At 42.8% G+C, this 25,161-nt stretch overlaps 1 protein-coding gene across 1 annotated transcript; it reads left to right on the top strand.

Annotated features, from left to right (window-relative positions):
• Positions 1-1,077: 1,077 nt before the first annotated feature.
• LOC120841468 (cysteine and glycine-rich protein 1) lies at positions 1,078-23,754 on the top strand. The gene is made up of 5 exons (XM_042286547.1): positions 1,078-1,750; positions 7,445-7,622; positions 11,299-11,452; positions 18,090-18,183; positions 21,049-23,754. Exons 1-5 carry the CDS (start codon positions 1,654-1,656, stop codon positions 21,120-21,122), a joined length of 597 nt encoding a protein of 198 aa, XP_042142481.1. The 5' UTR covers positions 1,078-1,653; the 3' UTR covers positions 21,123-23,754.
• Positions 23,755-25,161: the final 1,407 nt, after the last annotated feature.

Genomic DNA, 25,161 nt, shown 5'->3' with positions numbered 1-25,161 from the left:
CTCCTCAAGAGCTGCGCTCTAATTCGGCGTTACAGGGAGTTTGTAAACGGCTTTCATTTTTTTCACCATTTATCTCTTCATTTTGGGTGGGCGTCCTTACGGGACTTGACCACTTGACCATACATATACGTCTTAATTGTCAACATAAAGGGGAAAATTAGTAATGCTCCGCGCGGAGCTGGACCTTGTTTTACTATGGTTCTTGAAATAAAAACAAACATAAATAAAACAATTTTTTTTCTAAACATTTCTAAATTTTTTTGTTGAAATCGGGCACCATTATTTCAATATTGAACTTCGTTGAATTTTATTAAAAGTTTGAAGGTTTGCCGAACCAGTTGAACCTTGAAGTTTATTGTCGAGCTTCAGGTTTGACAAACATTAGTGACATCCCGAGTCGTGACATGAGATATTTTAATGACAGCAGACTCGATCCACAGCGCCCAGGCCTTGCTCGTCTTGCTGGGGGCGGCACCACATGCATGACCATCTCTTCCTGTAGGTGTCTGTTGTGAGAGAGAATGTCTGATTTGAGAACTGTGAATAAGTGACATTTCAATCACCAAATTTAATTGGATTGTCCTATCTGTTTTTCAGCAGGCATTTCGGTTTCGGTGGTTGCCGCTTGTTTTTTTTGTTTTTTTAGGCTTTCTTTCGTGAAGTCGTATGTTTGTCTTAAAATTCTGGAAAACACCGAGTGGCATGTCTGGCGTCAAAAAGCGAAGACAGCAGTTTCTAGAAAAACTTCCGATTGCTTTTGATGTCTGTTTGAATAAACACGTTGATGAAAGCTCCTGTTAACTGCAAGCTGGTCGAGATAGTGTCTTTGCCAAGAGAAGAATGCTGCCTTTCTTGTTGAGAGAAGCAGAGATACGAAATGACGGAACTTTTTGTACCGGGACAATGCAATGGAAACTGATAACAGCTCTCTGTTGCATCTAACCACCGCAATTTGCTTCTTGATGATAACGATATTGGCGACGACCTCCCTCTGAAAATAGCGTATTTGTCTATGGTCCTGTCTTGTGATCGTAAGGGACACAGCGCATGCTATATAGGTATTTCTTTTCTCATTTTCATTACTGACGAGATACCAAGGCATCGGTCGATCGTGTCAAGAAGCTAGGCTAAGAAGTGGGGAAAGTGGGACGAGTTTCGCTTGAGTGTGTAAGATTGGCGATGAGCATAACTAGGATATTAGGTTTCAGTTTTCTTTAAAGTGAGTTTGAGGATGCCATAAGTACCTAACAGGTCAGGCACTACGAGGGCTGTACGAATAATACATGAATGTTAAGAACTGGTATCCATGCCGAATTTAATTCTTTGTGTCACTTTTCAAGAGAGCAGGATATACGCAGATTGTCACCGACAGCTAAGACCTGTGATGTTGAAACTTCGTCAATATCCTCATAACTTATGTGACACCGACCCCGGTGCCTCACTTTATGTGATTTTGTAACTCCTAACACTTGGCTTGTATCTAACCATACACTGTTATACATTTTACTTTTACTTCTTTCTCGAATTGGTCTCTTCATTTTTTCGTAGGACCAATTTGATGTTACTGTTACATAATCATTTCCTTTTTCTTCCTTCTTTTGGCTGTTTAGGTTCAGTCTAAAGAGTGAATCACCATTCCAAGCCATCTTCACCATGCCCGGGATCTGTCCAAGGTGTAACACGACGGTGTTCTTCAACGAGGAGAAGATCGCCATCGGAAAGCACTGGCATATCAAGTGTTTTTCATGTGGTGAGTACTGTATTGCTTTTCCGCTTTTCCCGACTAGTGGGATGATTGTTGGTACCCGGCTTCCTTTTTATTCGTTCCACCTTCTCAAGTATGACTAACTGACAGTGGTACCTGCAGTGATATGACTAATACACAAACCATTTGCACCACCAAGCCATGCCAAAGTGCTTATACTTGCTACATTCTTCTACACTTTGCCACAACATGAGGAATCGGTGCCAGCATTGGGTCAATAGTTAATTTAATTCACTTTCTCAGTATTTTATCTAAGGCTCTGCTACGCTGCCGGATGGTTATGATAGGCGTCTGCAAACTCTCAGAAACGTTTGACTATCGCTTCGAGTGATGTACTATTAGATTTGATAATTTTATCAAACACTGATGGTCTGAGAATTTTGGCAATGACTCTAAGTGTTTGTCTGGATGTGCTCTGCTGAGTTTGCTTCTCACTGCACACACTGATGCACTGCGAAGAAGTGGCATTGCAGGCAAGCGCAGTGGCGTGGATAGAGAAAAAGCATTCATTCATGCTCTGTTCACCTTTAAACTGACAAGGCAGTGAAGATGGAAGGCACATTTGAAATTTAGCCTGTACTTCAATCTTGCTTTCAAATATGCCTTTCTAGTGCGAGTGCTCATTCAACGAAAGCATGTTTCAAAGCCGCAGTCTTATGCCTCTAGCCTCATGCAAACCCTCGTGTTGGATATTGGTAAAAAAAAATTGCCAGCTATATTTGATGATCCCTACCCAGAATTTCAATGTATGGGAAATGGTGGGTTTTATTGACACTATTTTTATTGGCATACTCTGATTAATCACATGATGGTATGCAACATGGCCACATGATGTTGGGAGGGTGTCAAGTGACACCATATTTTATGTGCACAGGGTCATGGCACTATGATGCCATGCAACATGGTCATGCAATGTCATCACTGTGTGAAGTAGTGGTGTCTGACGTCATGGCTTCAAGATGTGGTTTCATGTGACATGATGGCATTACGTGACAGTGTTGCGTGACATCAAGTCACGGCACATTGTTGTTTCTTGTCACACTGTGCCATGTGATGGTTGTCACATGAACACTATGTGAAGTCCCGTCTTGCGGCACAGTATCACGTGACATTGTGAGGTAACTCAATTTGACGTCAAATGACATTGGGCATGTGACCTGACATCATGTTGCACCACAACTTGACACTCAGTACTAGATCCAACAACGTTGTTGACACCGTGAAGTGAAATGAGTAATGTGATACCGCGACTGCGAGGTGAATCGTATGACACCATGAAATGAGTGACGTGACATCATGACTTTGCGAGGTGAGTCGCGTGACATTGTAACATCATGTGACTTGAAGTGAAGTCAGGTAGCACAAGTGATGAAAGCTTTCTTTTAGCTGAGTCTAGAATGGCACAGTTTTATTGCAACCTCCTCAATTTGAAGAAACATTGTTAAAAATCTAATTTGGTACGAAAATTACTTTGACATAGTTTCAGTGAAGTACTATTTGGTTAGCCCTTGAATAATCAAAGACAAACCAAATCGTATTCCCCTGAAATTTTTTTATGCCTAAAATAACAATTTATAGATGTTCATATGCTTGATCAGTCAATCCGCATGTGTTTCAAAGGCAGCTGCTGCAGCAATCTGCTTTTCTTGTTTTCCCTCAAAAAGGATAGCTCTTGTAACAACATGCCTGTTGCTGTGTCTGGTGCTTTGAAGCACAACTAAATGGTTGAGTGTTTGAGAGAAACAGATTGTCCGAATTCTGTGCAATGGATGCAATGGGGGGGGGGGGGGGGGGGGGGGGGGAGTGGTGGCACAGGAGTGGTAAGGCATAGAAGGCATTGTTGTTTAGTTGGATAGAATTCACGTTGAAATGAATGAGAGTAAAGTGTATGCCCCTCAAGATTTATTTGCTGCTGCTGCTTCAAAAATAGTTTTGAAGTGACTCGGACCAATCATATGCTACTGCATCAGTGTGAAAGCGAGGCAAATAGTGAGGAGTTTCTAACGCTAACCAAAGGCTGAGCATGGCAAGCCCTGGACATCTTACTCCGCACCCAGTGAGATTGTGCCATTAGCTGTCAGTGATATAGCCCTTTTGTGCCCGTCTTCGCAATATGCAGTTCATTAAATTCCAACACAATATTGTTTTGTGATCTTTTTAGCTGTGGTGCATGTTCGTTTTATAGCGGAGCTGTTAAGGGCTAGTTTCCCCGGGAGATGGCGGTAGCCGTCCAGAGTGTTGTGTTTGCTGGTTGTCTGCTTGCCGCCATTGCTCATGAATGGCGCAACCTTTTGAGCCCTTCCACTCTGGTTTGCCAACTGGCGGCCGGCCATTACTTCATTCCCACCATAGTACAGCTTCGCTGGTTTTCCTTCTTCACCAAAGTGGAAAGGCTAAAAGTTTTTTTCATTATGCTCATTAAGTCGATTTACGATTATACAATTCGGTGGCAGTGCATACCTTAGATAAGGCTCACACGCTTGCCACTGCTTGTGACCGAGTGCCTTGCGATCTCTTAGGAGTATTCACACGAGAAAGAAATCCCGGGGATTTCTCCACGGCACGTGCATCCTGCGACAAAAACGTCAGGCCTTGCGATGTGCAAAAGCGTCGCGTTTTCATCTCGTAATGCGCGCGTGCCGGGGAGAAATCCTCGGGATTTCTCCTTCGTGTGAATATCCCTTTTACGACGATAGGACACACTAGCACCCTCTGTCGGGTAGCAGGGGAACACTTGGCATTTCATTCACTTCCAGTTTTTTTTTCACATCATTTTCTTTCTTTCTTGGCTCGAAAACTTTTTGACAGTCTGATAAACGAGTTTTTCATAGACAGTATATACATTTGATTTCGCAAATACCGCAAAACCTTCTCTCTAGTGACATGCAGTTTCAGGGCCACATCATAGATGGCGTCAGCGTGCCAGTCTGATCTCTCGTAAGAGATCACAAGAAGTCGGTCGTCAGCAGATGCAGGTGTGTGAGCCAGCGTTCAGTGGCCTGGAGAATTCGGCGGTTTCTGCCCTAGTAAATTTTGTCACTACAAGTGATTAACTCATAGAGAAAAAGAAAGGAAAAAAAAAAAACAGTTGAAAAGTTTGGATCATTTTTTAAAAACAAATTATGGTACTTTTTACGTGGCATTTCAGTTATTCCGAAATAATACGACTCCCAGGTCTCAAGTTAATAGATGGTGTTTCCAGTCGCCCATCTTTTCGACGGGTCCATAGGGGGGCTGTTTGTAAAAAAGAGTACTAGACACGTCCGGCGACTTTTTCCTCAGGTGGCTTCTCCAAACCCACGTCCATCCGTTAGGCTCCTTGTGCTATTTGATTGGCTCCTAATGTTAGCAGCATGCCTCTGGCACTTCAGAGGCATGCTGCTGACATGCTCCAGGGAAAACTTTCTCATGGCATATGACCAGAAGCTTCCAGACGAGGTACCTAATGGTGTATTCGCACAACAAATCTTTACATCTAAAGAAAACCGAGGACGTCCTAGATCTGCGAGGAGAAAAGGCCATGAGAAGGAGGAGGCAGTGCAGAAGATCCAAGTGTGCATTCGCACGACGGAGTCACCTAAATAGAGTGTTCCAAGCGGACCTTCCGCAGTAAAACGAGCCAGAAAAATTGGCGCCTGCACATAAAAAGCTCAAACTTTCACCAAAGGTGCACTGAACAGCTCAGTCTTACCGTGTGAAATTTCAAGGTGCAGTTCTCTCCCTGTAAAAAAATGAGAGCAAAAAGACAGAGTTAGCGACGCCATTTACTTGTGGCGCCATCTCCCGATAGGCACAGCGAGCAGACAACAGACACATCATCTGCTCGGTGTACGTATCGTGCAATGAGGCCACAAACTAATAGCGTGGCTAACTCGGTCATCTGCATACGTGCCCAACCTTGACTTTGGTAAGGTTTTTGCTCTATATATGGTCAAAGTTGCACACAAAAGGCAGGGACAGAGAAGGGAAATACGTAAACGACAGACAAGGGCACACTGACAACTCACATGTATTTGAAAGAAGGGGGAAAGAAAGAAGTACGTATAACGGAATCAGCTTGAGTGAAAGCCACACAGGAACAAGGGTACACAAGCTCAGTGGGGGCACTCGGATTCAGCCATACTAATGAAATTGTAGAAAAGCCATTTCCTTCTTTGTTAAAGGGGCACTGACACATCTAAATATTTTTGTTTTTTTATTATCCGAAACGATTGAAAACGATGGCGGGACAATATTCTCAAAATTTGAAATTTGGGAATTCAGTATTTGTGAAGTAAAAAAACAATTTCCAAATAGCCGAATTCAAAGTTCCTGCGCGATCCGCGCCGGTGCGTTGACGTCAAATATTGCGGAGTCCTGAGAGTCCACTTTCTTTCACGACTCCCTGCTGTTGCTGTGGCAACCCAAAGCAAGGAGGAAAGGAGCGAGCTGCGGCGGGCCGGTTTTGAGCGGTGTCGCCTGTTTTCCGTGGGAGGATACAAATCCAGGAGACGGCACCACAACGAACTCCCGATTTTTGGTATTTCAAAAAGAAGGGCCGTAGTGCGTTCGCAATTGCGTTAAAAAACATGTTTTAGGACTGCCGTTATTAAATGTTATAGAGATGTCGCTTACAAAGCTTCTAAATTTCGTGATTCTTGACGTCACGAATCAAAAGAAGCGAGGAGGCGAGAGGCGGGAGAATCAAACGCCAAAAATAAAAAGGCGCGCGCGCAAGGGAAAATTTTTTATCGCAATGCGTTTTTTTTTTGTGTCTATGACTGCAACTTGCATCGTTTTAGACAATAAAAAACCACGACCTTTTGGGTGTCAGTGCCCCTTTAAAGATGCAGACTACTGGCTGACACATCTCTCACCCGTGCTTAGGATGCTAAATGCTTCAAAGAAGTGAAGCGTTTAACATATCCTTAACGTGAGTGAGCGACGCCTGAGTCAGCCATCCGAGTCTCGAACTGAGAAAGAAATGGCTTTTCTACAATCCTATGCATATGGTTGAATCTGAGTGCCCCCTCAAGCTCGTGTGCACTTGTCTGTCATCTACATGTTTCTTTTCTTTGTCCCTGTCCTTTTGTGTGCAACTTTAACCAATATTTAATCAGTACGAACTCGCCCAACTGACGACATTACTAGTTTTTTGCTCTCGTTTGTTACAGCGATTGAACTGTATCTGGAATTTCACAGGGTAAAAGTGACCTGCGCAGCGCACATTCGGAGAGAGCTTGAGCTTTCTATGTGCAGGCAGCCGTATTTTCAACTCATTTTACAACGGAAGGTTTGCTTGAAACACCCTATAGTGGAGTCGGTGGAGTCTTCCTTTTCGGGAACCTGTGCGCGACCTTCGGGAACTCGCCGAACAAAAGGCAGGGAAGAAAAAAAGCACCTCGCAGCTGAATGATGCTCACCGTGACCTTTCCACAAAAAGAAGGGGTCCGGGCACTCCGATGGGACGATGGATATGCTGTGGGCTGGTCTGCTCCACTGCTATCTGTGGACTTGTGGGATTAGCACACATCAATGGCGCAGTGCATATGCGACCTCAAATTTGTTGACGTTTCGTTCTCTCCTCAAAGAAAAACTTATGTCGTGCAAATACATCATGAGGAGCATGGTAGCGACTGGCAGGTGGATGTGTTTGCAATTGAAAAGTGTTTGATGTTCGCTGTTTTTCCGACTCTGCAGCAAATGCGGACTGCCACCGCCGCCTGGACAGTGGCAACCTGACGGAGCACGACGGAAACATCTTTTGCCGCTCTTGCTACGGAAAGCTGTTCGGCCCCAAGGGCTACGGCTACGGCGGAGGGGCTGGCGTACTCTCCATGGATACGGGTGACAGGTACAAGAATGGGCCTCCTACCAGGTGAGATATGAGAGAAACTGCACCCGCCTGCATCTTGAACTTGATTCTGAATCATAATGATACCTTAACCGCATTATTTATCGAATTTGACGTGCACCTAGAGGGGGAACGATACAAATGTATGAATGTGTGCAAATATATGCAGAAATATACATTATATGTAGGATTCTGCGTTTTCGGAGTTAATTTTTGAGGAAATTTAAAGGGTGTTTTTTGGAGTTCATTTTTTTTCTCCGAAATTCAGAGTTTATTAGAGCATTCGTTTATGACACTTGAAATTCAGAGTTTTTAGATGCTTTATCTGAATATCTGGAAAACAAAAAAAGATACCCACATAAAGTATCTAAAGAGCTACATGAGGCACATAGAAGCCAAAGGCACGAGGTGTACAAGTGACAGATCCATAACCTCATAGACAAAAAAATATGAATGTTTTGATAGAGGGCTACACTGCATGGTTGTAGGGGAGGGGAGGGGAGGATGAGTTAAAATAAAAAAAGGCACTTGCACGAACTTGCATTGACGTACATAAATCGAAAATGAACAGTTTCTTTATTTCACGACAAACAACATGAGATACGACATTTCCACGAAAACCTAGAGACTCCTCTCAGTGAGACTTTTGGTGTTGAACTGCGCTCACCAAACTACGAACATCCACATTCAAGCTGCTAACTGCGAGTCGCAAAACATTGTGGAGGTTCTCGTCAGTATTTCGTGAGCGGAAGTTGGATTTTATGCACTTCATTCGTGAAAAAGTCTGCTCGCAGACTTTTTCAACAATTTAGTCAACTTTATTTTTTATTTCTTTTTTGTTTCTTTAGCTGGCTGCGTAGGGGGGAGGGGGGTGGCTGAGGGCCGTTTGATACTACCTCGCGGGCCGGATCCGGCCCGCGGGTTGCTGGTTGCCGACCACTGCTCTAACGCATTTCTACCTGATGGTAGCGGGCCGCTGGTTGCCGACCACTGCTCTAAGGCATTTCTACCTGATGGTATAGCCTTAGCATTGATATAAATATATTTTTACAAAGTTTGACAGTACAAAATAAACCATATGCATACTATTCAGAACAGAAAATGTTTTGTGGGAAAGGGCCTTAACAATTTGTAAGAAATGATCTAGCCAGACATTTTGGGGGAGGGGAGTAAGTTTTTTTCCTAAACCATTCCAAAAAAAAAAAAGTAAGACATATCTTGAAACTATAATTGCATATATGAAAAGAAGAAGAAGAAACAGATATAGGTATGCTTGGTTATTTTCGCTAGAATATGTATTGGCATAAATAAAATAATTGTGCGGATGATCATGTGACGTGATGCGAATAGACAGCGTCAGCTGGTGCAATATCTAATGTGTGGTGAATGAAAGAAAATTGCATTTTGGTGATACTGCATAAGTTCCATCCTAACACCCAGAGTGAGGCCACCGGTGCCTACATGTCGACGGTGTTCTCTCTCACGGGCACGTATACACCGTAGAGCAGTGTCTACTTGCTCCGGTGTATGCTTTAACTGCCCCATCCTCACGCAAAGGGCTTAGAGCGCCGAACAGATATATATTGAACACTAGCTCGCCCACGAGATCCGGCCAGTTGAGGCAGACCGTCTGTCATGGGTAAGTATGCATACCTGTAGCACGTGGCGAGATTCGGAATCTTGCCAGCACGAACACTGCATAGGCATGTAGCACACACCTTGAAAGCAGTCAGGTCATTGTCCGGGGACGACGACTGAAGAACCTCGTGGCAAGCCGCCGGCAAATACACCAGGTCTTGCATAAGCCCCGGTCGATCACACACAGAACAGCTAATGCGTTGCATCCTCCTAACACGCAGGGTGAAACTGAGTGCCGAGCACACGGGCAACCAAAGGCAAGAAAGCTCAGGTGGCACCCTCTCCCAGTGCCGAAACCAACTGCGATAAGGGCGTGCATGCTCTGTTTTTGACAACAAGACACTTGCCCAGTGCAACAAGCTCAATACAGCTGACGTTGTAGAAACTTGTTTTAGGGACCAGTGTCTCCCCCTAAAGCAAGAAACAAGACAGATCAAGACACCATGGCAGTCATAGTCATAATCCTATATTTATTTTGGCTCAGGACTCCCATGGCACAACAGAAAGGCAATGCACCCATACCATTTGAAGGCCTGTGTGCCATGTCCATTCGCATCTTATTTCACCCTCTATGTTCCTCAATCGTGGAATTCAATCAAGAGAAGGAGCCTCATTCTGGAAACTCAATCTCAGTTTTAGTATACCCACACTACTTTTTTCCTTCTTATTAAAAAGGCATTAAGGTGATATTTAAATTTGGACGCTCCGAAATTGATGTTTGTGTGAACCATGGCGTAGAAAGGAGAGGTGCCCGAACGACTCGAAGGCACATCGTAATGGCCGCACAAGGACTGCGTAACTACTGCAAGAGACGCAAACATTGCCTTCTACTCTTGCTCAAGTGCCAGCCTTGATAGAGCTTTCTTTCAGAGACGTTACAAACAACCGTGCTTGCACTGTCGAGGCACAAAATGTCTCCCGAGTTCATAGATCCAACCTCATTGCGAAGCAATACGGAATACGTTTCATGTTAGCATTGCCTTTGCCGCAGTAATGCGGGAAATGGGCCGATGCTTGCGGAAACAGGCATGTAAACAAAAACCGATTCGAGCCCTTCCGTGCCTTGTAAACTTGAAGTGTTTATTCCGACTAATATACAGTCTAGTGAGATGAGGACGTCAGGGAGTTCCTTCAGTTGTCCCGCCTCCCGCACGAGCTTCAACCTTCAGTGATGCTTCAGCGTCTCACGAGCCTCAGGCTTGCACGAGCAGCCAAAGCACGGTGGAAGGCATCAAGTGCATTCTGGAGGCAGGGCGTCTGAAAGATATGGCCACTGCTTATGTTGCTCAGTGACTATGGAATGGCTACAGTGTCTCACACCGTAAAACGAGCCAGAAACATTGACTTGGTTTTAAAAGCGCACAAAAGACGAGGACAGAGTAAGAAACACAAATGACGGACGAGCGCTCGTCCGTCGTTTGTGTTTCTTACTCTGTCCTCGTCTTTTGTGCGCTTTTAAAACCAAGATGAATAACTACCAACTAGCCCAACTTTCCTCCCTACTGCAGAAACATCGATACCTGCATGCACGTGAATAGGTGCAGTGAGCAGATGGCAGAACGTGTCTGTTTGCTAAGCCCATCGAGAGAGCTTTGCCATGCGTTACAAGCTTCGCAAACTCTGCCATTTACGGACCTGTCCGTTGTTGACCCCAACAAGTTTGTTGGTGTCATTTTTTGCAGGAAAAGAGTTATGGCTTAGAATTTCATCCACTAGAGTGCACTATCTTGGTGCACATTCCGTGGAAGTTCGAGCTTTCCATGTGCAAGCATAGATTTTTTCAGCTAGTTTTAGGGCTTAAGGTGCGCCCTAAAGATGTTTGCAAGCAGCCGCGCTTCGAGAGCCAGTCTGGCCTTCGTGTCTGTCAAACGCTTTGTTTGGGCGCCAGTCTGGAAACCGTGGGTACGCCTCGGCAGTGTTTGATTATTGGATGATCTACCCATTCTAGCAGCAAGATGGTGGTGCTCAGGGGCCCTACTTGCAAACGTCTATATATAGTTAGCCAGAGTAAAAAGGTTGCTTTGCTGTCTCTTTCCACATGCACAACAAAATTGTTTTGCAGCAACATCCCGGCAACGGCGCAAGCGCACGTGGCACCGCAGAACGGCACAGTCAAGCCGGTGACTGAGAAGCAGCCGCGCTGGGGAGGCACGGACATCTGCCCACGCTGCGGCAAGGCCGTGTACATGGCCGAGAAGAAGATGGGAGGTGGCGCCGTAAGTGGACCGCTTTCTACGTCCTTGCACTGCCATTGCATAGGATGCGCTCCACAGTTCAAAGCTGATTCACATATTTTTGATTGAGTATTATCGACTGCATTGCAACTGCTCCGCTTACGACGAGAGAACGTGCTGGAGCCATCTGTTGGGTGGCCCTGGAACCCGACCTGTGTGTATTTTATAAATATTTCTTTGACCGTGCTCTCGAAATGATTTTGACAACTTAATTAAGTGGAGCCCTGCGCGGACAACAGTTTCGCCGTCCGATCCGCCGCCGCAGACTTTGTATCCGCACTTGAACCGCATTTGCAATGTTCTTAAATTATTGCATCCTCGTCCAACTTGCATCCGGATACTTTGTATCCGCATCTGGACCACATCCACAAAATTCGGAACCGCATCCACCCACAATCCACATATTTATTTTACGCTATAAAATCGAGCATGAATGAAAAAAAAAAAAGCATGTGGATGATATTTTATTATCTGTTTGCTTATCTTTGTACAAAGAACTATTCAAGTCGGATTACGGCGAAACTAATTTTACCATATCTATATTATAAACAATCATATCATTCCAGAGGCACTTTGCGTTGCTGAGGAGATGATCGCAGTTACGAAATCGTCCTAAGAGTCTGCAACAATCTGCCCTAAACATGCGTGCCACAAAAAAAAAAAAAAGAAACTTTTAATACATATATATTTCTTTCCTTTTGCTTTGTAACACCCATTTCAAGCTATGCATATTTTCTGAGCATGAAAATTAACCAAGGATAGACTAATGACATTATGTCATTTTATTTTGGTTAAACAATAAAAAAGTGGGAAAGGTGGTCATTCATCGCAGCAAAGTACTCACATATATGTGGTAATGCGAGTGCACCACTGGGGAGTTATTACAACATTCAATAATGGCTTTCAGTTTGCTTTCAGGTTTAGTTTGATATTGCTTTCAGTTTTAAAGGGACACTGATACCCCCTAAAATTTAATTTTTACTTTTTGCCAGGTGATTTAATATTGTTTCAGGAGACTACCCAATCAATATTTTGTTGCAGAGTCACATATATTTTTAATAAAGTAAAAAAGCTCTGCTGCTTGAAACCGATACTGAAACACGAGTACGGAAGCAAAGGGCCGGAAATCACTTGGCTACACCCGACCACATTTTTTTTCCCCCTCCGCCTCTTCGGTTTTTGAAGCAGACGACGACGATGACAAATTTGCATGAACCATTTGTCGTGCGACTGTTTGGCACTTATATGCCTTTCGCTCGATGTTCCACGCTTGACGATCGATTGGCCGTTACTACGAACGAGAGTTCCGGAGTTGCGGCCCCACGTCCGTCGCAACAATGGCCCATCGCATGCCACCACCGCGTCGTCTTGACTGCGGTATGTCGCCATATTGAGGATGACGTGTGCATGTACTTCCTGTGATCTGTGGATATATTTTTGTTTGATCAACGTTTTTGCAGCTCCTTGGAGGACACAAAGAATGGGGTTCATATTCTTTTCTATTTTTAATATTGAAAGTGTGTCTTAGGGGACCCATGACCTTAAGTATATTTTGTACAGATAGTTTGAACACCACGTGACCATGGAAACGAGAATGAATGCAACTGAAACTGGTCATCTCCTGATGACCGACTGTTTTCGGGCAGAAAGAAACAAATTTCTAGCCGTAAATTGTGTTATGAGTAGTTGGGCTCTTGAGTCATGTTTAAATAAAAACCTCAGTGAGCATAAATATCCTGTCAATGTCTCTTTAAGGCGATGCAACAATTTTTTTACTTTAAATAAATACAGCTTATAATGATTCCTTACATTTATATAACCTGCGAAACATATGCAAAAAAATTAGAGAAAAACAAATATTGTTTATCCTCTCAACTCGCAGTCATAAAAAGCGGCCACGTGACCTGGAGTCGGATCATATGCCGCAGTGTTTTTAACATAGCCACATATTGTGGTTTCCAGGGCATGCGCTGAGTTTTACGCACTGTTAAGGTTCGGCTGTTCCCATCATCCCAGCGATTGGCCACTAGCCACTACCCGAATGCATGTCGAAGCATCGATTGTCGCGAGCCGAAATCAAATTCCTGCGCAGTCTTCGTGTCCACGGTATGAGCAGCATTTGAATATCGTTGCAGCAGGGATTGCAAAGCTTGATGACGCACTCCTGGGAATAGCATTGTTGGCATTGTCCCCGCAGCTCCGTCATCAAGTTTTGCGAAGGAGAGACCGAAAGAGAAGATACGGTTTTATCCGTTCAATTCCACCGAGACGAAGACGCTGCTTGGTCAGTGGCGTTGTGTTCGAGTATTCTTGGGTTTCACTAGTGCCAGTAAGCTGGTGTAAAGTGAGAAACATTACTACCCAATATCGTTGCACGGCCCCTTTAAGCATGAATCTGCAACTGCGTGCTTCAAACTACATACTTAGCAGCAACTTGCCAGATGTCAAGAACAAAAAATGCATACACGCGTGCACGTTTCACTTGCCGAGGTCTCCGTATAGAAACAGAGTATTGTCAACGATGTGCAGATTCAGACTGATTCGCCTCTCTCAAATTGCAAGGCCTGCTATTAAGAAGCTTCTCTGCACTGTTCCTCTTGATGCTGGAATGGCATGCACAAACTGTGGTACAAGAGTGAAGTGTGCAAACGTACGTTGGTGCAAGTTCCACCACTCGACCCACTTGTAGGCCGGTCTGCCAACTTGGATCACTCGCCGTGTCTGCTATTTTGTCGTCGGCATTCTTCAAATTAGATAGAATACCCCTGTCCTTCGGATGTCTTCCTCTCTTCAAAGAAACTTTTGAAGTGCAAATAACGTTAACATCTTCGACTTGACGTTAGTTTGTCACTCGACGTCTCGGCAGCCGCAATCATTTTCCCGGCATCATTGTGTATGGAATGCCTTTCCGAGTTGTTGTCGAGTAGGGCACAGGCTGCTTAGTTTGGGATGTAGAAACACGACAACCTTGTGCAATCTGTGCAGCTTTTTCTCGGAGCTGTAAGCATATATCTTCGATCACCCAGGAAGGAAAGTCGTTACTTAATGCTCTCTCTAGGTGCATCAGAAGTTGTCTTTGCCATATGAGGGGGGAGAAAGAGGCTTCTTCTACTTTTTTCTGGCCTGTACATCTTGGATTTTTTTTGCTTGAAGAACGTTTTCCACTCTTTCTCTGCCAAACAGAAAAACACGCTTTCTCGGGACAATTGGTACCCCTGCATTCCTTACTTTTTCTAGGGACAGCATCTTTGGTGAGATAGAACGCTCTAAAGCGATCTTTGGTGTGAATTGGGACTTTCAATCTTGGCGTAAAGAACAATTTTCTCCCTGCCAAATACAATTCATTTTTGTTTTCGTCTGCCAGTCGTGTGCGGATATCTGCAGATGATCTATGGGCACTTAGCGGGCGTGCAGCACTCTAGTTATAAGCGTCCATCCCCCGTAGTCAGTGCATAATCTTCATCTCACAAATACTGCAAAACAATTAGTCTATAGTCGGCTAAAGGCACCATAGATGCTCCGTCTCCAGCTGGTGCTTGGTGCCAATTCCGCCAAGCCTAGCTTGGCTGCGCATGTCATATGAAGTGCTACAAAAGGTGGAAAGCTCGCACTGGAGGCAGAGCATCGGTCCTAAAAATGTTACCTTCGGGGGCCTTGAGGGTATTTGTAAATAAAATGAAGAAATAGTAATGCGCAGGTTGGGAGTGTTCCAGGGCTGGTTGATAGATATGGCGCCAATGTTGTCTCGTCGTAAACATTTGCAACGCGGTCGATCCTACAAACACAAAAGTGTGAACCAGACTTCGCTGACACGATGGTGATAATATTTTCTTGAGGAAAAAGAGAGGAACTAAACGTACGCTACTTCAGCACTTTTATGAGAGAGTATACATACCCAGGTGAAGATCAGTCCAGGAGGAGCTGGATTTTTAAATTGGTTTTAGCTGAATCCAGCTGGGATTTGGTTAAAACCAGTTTTAGAATCCAGATCAAGCGGGACTCATTTCGAGAGCACATGCTCAACAAAATTATATGAACCAGCGGAGCTTGTAACCTCACTAATATACAACTACATCAGAGATTCCTGGAGTAACTAAATGGCGGAGCTATTTAATTTCCCTCAAGACCAAATGGAATCAAATAAAAAATCATTTTATTTTCGCCACATACAAGTGTAAGGAGGGGTTTGGAAAAAAAGCTGCAAATGGGCAGCTTGACATGTTCCAACACACCTGGAACATGGTTGCAGCAGAAATGGCATGCAATAAATATTAATATGTACATTCAATATTAATTTTTTTTTTTTTTTAGAATGGATATGGGAGCTGCGTTTATAAATCAGATGCATTTATTATGCAAGTAAATATGGTAATACTGGATATTGGCTAGTCACTGATATTGCCAGGCATTCAAAGTATAATTAAAAAGTATGCAGGTTTCACGAAAGTGCACGTTCAGTATATTTGCAGTGTATCGCTTGTTGTCAAGGGATCATATCTCTGGTAATTGGGGATCTGATCAATCATTTTGCACTTCTGTTATGACTGTTTTTATAGACTAGTGAAATATCTGATGTGATTAACTTTTTGTGGTACAGTGGACTCGCGATAATTCAAATTCTGATATTTCATACTTCCGGCTAATTCACTCGAATTAAGAAGTTTTGGTTGTCCCGCTATGTTTTTAATCCATTTATGAGCTGCTTATTTCAAACAGTGTTTTTGCTTAAATTCATACTATTTGTTCATTGCAACAGGTTAGCCCCCTTGAGTGTGCTTCTCATTGAGCACCTGTGTACTGCAGGAAAGCAATACCCACAAAGTTTGCGGTCATTGCTCTTTTGCAGTATGCAGGTGCTCCGTGATTAGCACACTCGACGGAAACTAACCCACCACGATTATGCAAGCAGAACTATCCTGACAATCTGCTTTCATTATTTATGCTTGTTTTTTTTTAAATATTTTTCTGGGGAGGTTAAATTTGAGATTAAAAAAAGATGCGCATATGGCAATTTATAAATTCCCTCAATCAGGATAGCTAGCGTCTCTTTAGGTTATATTTTATGTCAAGTCTGTCATTTACATGCCACCCCAATGTAAGCATTAGACTTTCTAAGGCCACAATTCACAGATGTAGTTACATTAAATGTAACTGAGCTGGGAAGTGGACAAGTGGAAGGTTGGAAAGAATTTGCATAAGTTCAGCTGAATTTTCGTTTAAGCATGGTACAACGGTTGGAAAAGGCTTAGAGAAACTATTTGATATTCAGTTAAAAAAAATTCAGCCAAAACCTTTATTTGCTTCAAACTTCACCAATGTTTTATGTGCGTGCCTGGTTATATATAGGCAGCTGTGTAGCGGGAGGTGTAAAAATTATGCTTGGAATGTGGAACTATCCCTATAGCAAATCGCTACATTGCCTCATATCATATTTAGATGAATTATCAGAAATTCAAACTTCTGATATTTCCAACTGAAGCCTCTGGCTTCCTGGAGTTTGAATTAATGAGAATCGACTGTAGTAATGTTGACAGTGGCTATTGCTTTAGGGGTCGCATTAATTCCTCTTTCTATCGCTATTGAGGCTGGAATAATTTTGTTCTCTTCAGCCAATTAATGTACACTAATTAGAAATCTTATAGTGAAGAAACAAAGAAATAGGAAGTGTTGGATATGAAACGAAGGTTCACAAAGTAAAGCTTTACAAGTGCTTCATTCATTGATACATATAAAACACAATGTGTCTGAATAAACCTAGTGATCAAGCTAATATAAAGAAAAGTAGCAGTTACTTTTGGAGTAGGATATGGTCATTCTATTGGGGAAGTACTTGGTACATTTGAGCAAATACTGTTTGCTTAGAAGTAGTTGTGACAATCGCTTTTTTGGGGTTACATGCTCAAGGCTCAATGCAAATTCTAGCTGCTCATAAAACAAGGAGTGCATCAGTGCAATTTAGCGATAAATCTGCTTCCTGACAGAACACATGGTCCAGCGGATGTACCCACAATGTCAGTTTTCTCCAAGAATGTCCTGTGAACATCTCTGCGATCATGTGTTCTGTCTGAAATTGCAGGGTAATTATAGTGAGCCTAAGAAAGGGAGTCAGTTGTAATTGAACTTGGGGAATGAGATGTCAGCTTGCAGAATTGTTGAATTTCTTACATGCCTTTCACTCTCAATGCATCTCTTTTCCATACTGGCTTACCAAAAAGCTCGTCTGGATGGTATCGCTGGACGAAATTGTCAAACAGAGAACATATTCCATAGTTAGACATTGAGATTAACTTATAGGGTGATCCTTTAGAATTGGTCATTTGGCCAATCTTGCGTGGCGTGTTACAATATCATTAATATATACACCTCTCAAAAGAGCAAAGTTTCGGACTTGTCCAAGGTGTATTTTGCACTGCACATTTATTGTCTAATGGTTTGTGTAGCAGGATTATCATTTCACTAGCATGGGCGTCATTAAACCTACGTCCACTGTTCCCACCGTAGCTTTTCTACTAGATTACATTAAATACTCTTGCAACTAGCTTATTTCAGTTCTCCAACTAGTTTACAGCTGCTGTACCCATTCGTTTGTTTCTTATTTTACGTCTGCCATTTCCTCTAGGCATGGCATATTTCGTGCTTCAACTGCACAGAGTGCCACAAGAGACTGGAGTCCACCATCTTGTGTGAGAGGGAAGGAGACATCTACTGCAAGAGTGAGTCAGCACCTTTATTTGAATTTCTTGCTCTATGTATGATTCTGTCATTAGCTTTGTATTCTTTAACATTAGGAAGAACTTATTGACTTGAAAACTCCAGGAACCTTAGGCTGAAGGGGAAAAAAAAACAAAGTGTCCTTCCCCTCTCGAGTTTCGGTTTAAACAATGAATGCCCAGTTTTGTATACCGAAAATTCACAAAAACCCTAGAACTTAAAAAAGAACTACGCTATTCGTTTTCACCTCAAGAACCATAGTAAAAGAAGTCCGGCTACTCGCAAAACATGACTAATTTTAACCTTTTAATAGAGAATTAAGATATATGTTGGTGCATTTTTAATTAGATATACGCAAACTTATAAATACATACACATTCAAATGCCAAAAGCATTGCTTCTTCCTTCGACAGCCAGTTCTTCCTAAAACTACTTAGTGCAGCGCATGAACAATGTGCATAACTTCCTTTTTTCTCGACGTAAAAATTAGTAGACAGCACGTAAACTAATGCTTCTAAGGCACTTTAGACGACTTGCAAAAATCAGTCTCTCAACGTATCGTGCCACAATTTACTATACAGGTGCAAGCACGGGGTGCAAGCTACTGACGAAAAAATAAAAAAATAGACTTATTTGGTTCAAAAGAAAAAAAAACAACAAAAAAACAGAAACCTGTGCTGGGCAATCTACGCTGCCACTTTGCAGACAGCGCACACGTAGGGAGCGCCGACCGATTCCGGTTTTTTTGCTGGGTCATCTGCTATCACAATCCGAATCGGCTGGCACTCAATTTGTCAATGCGATGAATGCCATCTGTCGGCAGCACTTCACCCTATGCATGTATCGTCCTCAAAGTGGCGACATGCCCAGGACATTTTTTTTTTTTTTTCTTTGGAACGAGGCTTGTTCATTTCTTGACTTTTTCGTTGTAAACTTCCACCCTCTGCTTCCACCTTTGCAGTAAATTGCGGCACGATACGCTGTATCGTGCCGCAATGCTGTAATTCAAGTTAAGAAAATGGTTGCTCAGCTTTTTGGGAACAGAATTTTAAAACTGTGTTTTTTTTTTAATTTGACTAGAAAAATATTCCTGCATAAACATTTTAGGCACTGGGTTACGCAAGAATGCATAATTTTTCAACTGCAGGTATGGTCTTTTTGTTGCAATGTGGCTATGTATTGTGGTGAAGCAGACAGTTTTCTGGGCTGATTTTGAATGACATTTGGAAGGTCTTATTTGGAGTTCATTTTTTATCTAAAATTCTGCGTTCATCAGAGTTTACTTTAATTCCGTTTCATATTCTTTAAATTTGTCATTTATCGGTGTTTGATTCTGTCATATTCCAATTTTTCTTAATTTATCTGTGAAATAAAATAATCCTGCAAATAATCACCTTGGAGAAACACCAAAACATCTTAATTGCAACAAGTAGTTTTTAAAAAAATTTGCAGGACAATGTTTCTACAGTTACAAAGATCCTGGCTCCTCCTCCCATAAGAGGTTTAAATGGTGAATTCGTGGCTCCAGTGACCTATAGAAGTTGTCACATTGGACACAAGTGGCAGGCAGAAATAGGAATTAGGCTGGAACAGCTGTGTTGAATTTGGCAGATATTTCTTTTTTCTGCCCAGTTTTGTTAATGTTTGGGCCGAAGCAGTTTTAAACACCAATGGTGCCCTTTTATTTACGGGGTAGGGTGGTTTTCTTCCGGTTGTTTCGGGTATTTACTTCAAAATCTTAAATAGCACAAGAGTGGTGATAACATTGGTGATCAGTTCTCATGACGGTGCGGATGTCGCTTTGGTGCCATGGCACATACAGTTTGGTTGAGTCACGCAAACCATGGCCACAGGAATTCACCGTCTGTACATTTGAGAAGAGTCTTCATGAGTCTTTTCAGTTCGTGAAAAATTAGTCCACCAGCTTCAGTTAGAACAACTGCTCTTTGCATGACCCCCTCCCTACCCAGCTCGGACAACAGCGAAATATAACCGAAAACGTGAAACATGACAAATCTTAAGGCCAGTGTGGTTTCAGCTAGAGTTGTAGCTAGCACCCTTCTAAGCAGCAGTGTGATGCCAGTTTCAGTAAGAACCCTGGCATCATTTAAACTAAATACATATTTCAGTTATACTATCAGCCAGTGTAGCTTGCCCATATGGCGGCGATTCGGCCACTGTGTCTCCGCCGTAAATTTTCAGTTTGGCCCAACTTCGTTGGCATATCTCCACTGTGGAGGGACAATTGGCCAGTGGAGGCCGGTACAGTGTCTGTCCATATTGTAAATGATAAAGGCGACTGAGCTCTGTAGTGTTCGGATCTGCGCTGCTAGTTTTTGCCTCATGTGCTTCTGAGCTACTGCACATTAATGTACTTGGTCACAGAATCCTGAATTCATTCTTTAATTTGGCAAAAGGTTAGGGGTATAGCAAACCCATGGTCTGTGTTGGGAATTGCAGACATACTTGTAGACATACTAGCAGGCGTACCAGCTAGAATACTAATAAGCAGCAGCAGCAAAGGCACTACCAGACTTACTACACTTCATTTCACCTTACAATAAACCGCAGAGGATGCTACGAGCCATTGCAGCCAATCCATCGTCGAATGAGTGTCACGTGACCTTCCAGAGGGGTATTGTGACATGCGGGGCATGCACTCCCGCAACATGTACACTGCTGGATTGGCTGGGATGGCTTGTACTTGTAGCATCCGCTGTGGTCCATCACAAGGTGAGACGGAGTATAGCAGACATGTACTAATCCTTTAAAATTTCGCTCTTTAGATTATTAAAATTCTTAGCTTTCTGCAGAAGCAGTATGTGTGACCCTCTAAAACGTTTTGTCTTCTGGCTCCTTGTTTGCAGCTTGCTACGGCAAGCACTTTGGCCCCAAGGGCTACGGCTTTGGAGTTGGCTCCGGGACCCTTCAGATGTCGTAGACGAGACAAGATGCCACGTCCCGGCCAGCCTGTTCATCATTCTGTAGATATGTGAAGACAGATTATCCATGCATTCTGATAGACCATCCATGCGTCAGGCCCAGCCTGTCAGCTAATTAGTGTCAGGCCCAGTGTTACACTTTGTGGTTATCCTACCTGTTAGACACGTGTCACGCCCATTGTAACGATTTTCATTGACCCGCTGGAAAAGTCATTTCTCCTTATCTAGGATTTTTTCTGTATCTACTTAATTACGTTGATATTTTTCCATTTACTTTTTAACCATTTATTAGACTAGCTTCGAATTCTCTACAACTTTTGTGTGAGAATTATTTTTCATACTACGGTTTCATTTTTGCTTTTCTCTTCGTTATATTTGCAGTCTTTTCTTTGTAGGGCAAAACTTAACTTAATTAAGAACTTAAGTTTAGTTTTAAACTTTCAAGTTGAAGCTGAAGAAAAATACCCTATTTTCCGGAGTTACCGCGTCGTCTCAAGTCGGAGTTTTCCATTTTGCTATTGTAATTCATTTATGTCTGATATCAATGTGAAATGCTTCAATCTTTCCACTACGGTATTCATTTTTTTCATCATCTTAACATTTTTCTACCTCCTCAGTTAAGCTGTAGTTTTTTCTTGGGATGATACAGTAGAACCTTCAATTAAGATAAGGTTGTGTCAGTAATGCAGCTTCTTATATTTTACTTATTTATTTTAATAGCTGTAGCGTACCATGCCACCATTGGGCAGCTACTCAGAGATAGCTATTTTTTAATTGCGCTATTTTTCTTGTTTTGTGCTACGAGTTTGAACAAAAATTTCATGCTGTTTTAAGTCGATAATTAAGTATGCTAAAAAAAAGGATGGATTTGCGAGCATACTGCCGTAAGAATAGTTAAGACCACATTTGGATATATTTAATAAAAATGTGTAAATGATAGAAATGTACAAATGTTAAATCTTAACAGGCTTTCATGTAGTCTTGAGTGTGCAATCTAGCGGGAGTCTGAATTACACTATCAGAGTGCTTAGTTGCAAGTTGTTGAATTAGTGCTTATAGGTCACCACATTTGCATTAACGGTCATGCCAGCAGTTTTGGGATCCATACACATGACGAGTGTTTTCAGTGTGTCGCATGTAACTCATGTTGTCTGTCACACATTCCTTGCAAGGAAAGACAGGATGGTCCTTGTGCATGCATTTTGACCAAAAGCCAGATTCTTAACGTTTGTTGGTAGCAATTAATTGGTAGACATATTTATGACGTTGTACACTCTGGACTTACGTGTGAAGGTCCTGCTGGGACTAGTAGGTTTATTTGGCTGTTGGCTGCGTTCACAGTTTTCTATGTGCTTAATGGTATATGTATCCAGACAATTACAATTACCTGTCTCTTGCAATAAGTTTGTGAATGATTTAAACCCTTTGGTTTTTCTTCATTGCACTCTAACAATTCCAAAGCAGCTTGTGACCACGTTGAAACTGGCAGGATTCTTGATGTTGCATTGAAGTTAATCAGCTCTCGTGGTTTCACCAAATTATAGTACTTCAGAACTGTAGTTCCGATACAATTGGTGGACATGATTCGGATATGATTTAGTTTACATTTCCATTTGTGACACATCCTTGCATCATGGTGCTACTGTTACCGAATAAGATTGTGCGAGGTTTCGTCCTTACTTTTTTAATGGTTTTGCATGTGTGCATGCATGCTGTGCCCAGAAAGCTAGTGAATGGTTTTCTTTAAATTTGATTAGATATACTTGCGATGAATCTTCTCAGCCAGAGATTGGTCACTTTTACCTATTGAAAGAAATTTGAGGTTAACAAGTTTGCCTCAAGTGGTACAGAAATTGGAGATCATTGGACTTTCTTGCAGGTTGTATTTAATGTTTTGCTCATAGTTTATAGCACACTTACTAGAGCACTGCTATCGCTAGGAATATTGAGCCGACGGCCTTCGCCTAACGATTCTTTGAGGTCATTTGTTGTGCCCCAGAACTAAACAGGGAAATATCTTTTATAGATACAGCTGAATGTCGCCATATGTACCCTAATTGTTTTTATTAAAATTAAAAAAAAAAAAGAGAGGACATATAGTTTACAAAATTAAATCTAAAGCCTGTGGTTGAGTGTCTTACCGTCTGCTCTAAAATCATTGCCTAATTCTGAGCCTCCCTGTCTAGATAATGACACCAGTTTAGAATTGTTTGACTTTGGTGTTGGCTACCTCCTGAAAATGTTCTCACCATGCTTTAAAAGCCCATAGTTAAATACTTCTCTAACAATTCTGGCTTTGCTCAACCTGACCATAAAGTCCGATTCACACATACATTGCAGCACTAAATCAGCACCATAGAACAGCACTGACTTGAATGTAACGTAGCACTGATGCAGCGCTGTGTCGGCACTGAATCACTGATACAGTGCAAGGTCATCATCAAGTTCAACGCAATTTCCAGGACTGACTAACGCCACTGAGGTAGTGCTATGGCGTATGTTTGAACTGGCCTTTAGATATGGTTACCAAATCTAGATATCGCCAGAATTAATGCAGCTACCTTGGCATGATGCGCCCAATCTGTGTCGACCATTCTTGCACCCTGTAATAAATATATTTTACAACTCTGCCGACTGTGGTGGTACTGATACGTCCACTCTTGCGAGGCGGTGCCCGAAATTTTTCAGAAATCTGCGAGGACAAAGAAGAAAAACAGGATTACGTGAATTAAATGTCAAGATCTTTGTTTATGAACAAGCTTCTTTGCCCGCAGGAGTGTACGTATTGCTTCGATAAAGCATGTTTCGTGTGTATGCGGTTTGGGGGCAACCGAATTCCATGGACAAAAGCACATTCCGTCAACACTGGCGCTTTGTGAAAACTTGTTTCGTAGACACACGCTCCTGCAATGTTTTTTCAAGGACGTACCTATTGTTTTACCAAGTGCGGAATAAAATCTGGGAGCTGCTAAAGGCTAGTGCGTGATTCACAGAGGCATGTCTACCCGAGCCTTGGGCCCCCCTTGTTTCTTTCCCCCGTAAGCCAGGCGACACGTTTGTTGCAAAAACAGCAGAATTATGATCAACGAAACGTCCCAAGATGTGCCGATGAAATGAACCGTTGATGAGAATTGTTCGATGAACTGATCGAAACTGGCCGCAGGTGCCACGGACAAAAAGTGTGTTCTAGATCGTCTTTTGAAAGAACTGGGACCCCCTGTTGGCGACTTAGTTGGAGAATTTCTCGCTTTGAAATTTGAAGAGAGAAAGGGCATAGGGGAGAGGCAATTCTTTTTATCAACTTGGAGACAAAACATGAGCCAGAATGGGCACAAAAGCAATGTTCCTGTAGCTCAACCTATGTCGTAGCTCAATGGAGCCTGAGAGCCTGTATTACAGAGAGTTTCGATCATGGTCACGTGGTTTATGGGCCGCTTTTGCAATATGAGCTATGAGGAGGTGGCAAAAGCGTTGATCGTCTGCAAACGTCTCCGCCTTTCCGCCTGCTTTTCTCCTCGTCCCGCGACAACACGGCGATTAATCTCTGTAGACACCAATCTCCATAGGATGCGTCCACCATTAGATTACAAATGCTCCCCACTGTTTAATTCAGTTAGACCAGGGTGTAAGATAGACAGGTGGGGAAACGGCCCATAGAAGCCTACCGGATTGTGTACTCGTCTGCTTGCGGGTAGTAGCCCTGATTTGCGACAGATGGCGCTGTGGCGAGAGGAAAAAAATTGGAATCGGACTTGCATGGAACTTTATGGGAGAGTGCGCAAAATAAACCGAGAGCACGACAGTCCTCTATTGAAAATTCACGAGAAATCATCTCCGTCAGTTTAGCCGGTCGCCACCGGTTGCCCACTCGGAGTGAGAGTTTGCGGTGCTCCACATAGATGGCGCCACAGAACAAGAGAAAACCGAGGGGGACACAATCCGGTCGCTCATTTGGCTCTCGTTTCCCCACCAGTCTATCTTACACCCCGAGTTACACCTCCCTTCAATCGAGGGTCTCTAATGGAGCGGTCAGGATCT

The sequence above is a fragment of the Ixodes scapularis genome, unplaced genomic scaffold (genome assembly GCF_016920785.2).
Source record: "Ixodes scapularis isolate PalLabHiFi unplaced genomic scaffold, ASM1692078v2 PGA_scaffold7__128_contigs__length_106722199, whole genome shotgun sequence".
Classification (NCBI taxonomy): Eukaryota; Metazoa; Arthropoda; class Arachnida; order Ixodida; family Ixodidae; genus Ixodes; species Ixodes scapularis.
This window is presented reverse-complemented; position numbering and strand designations above follow the sequence as displayed.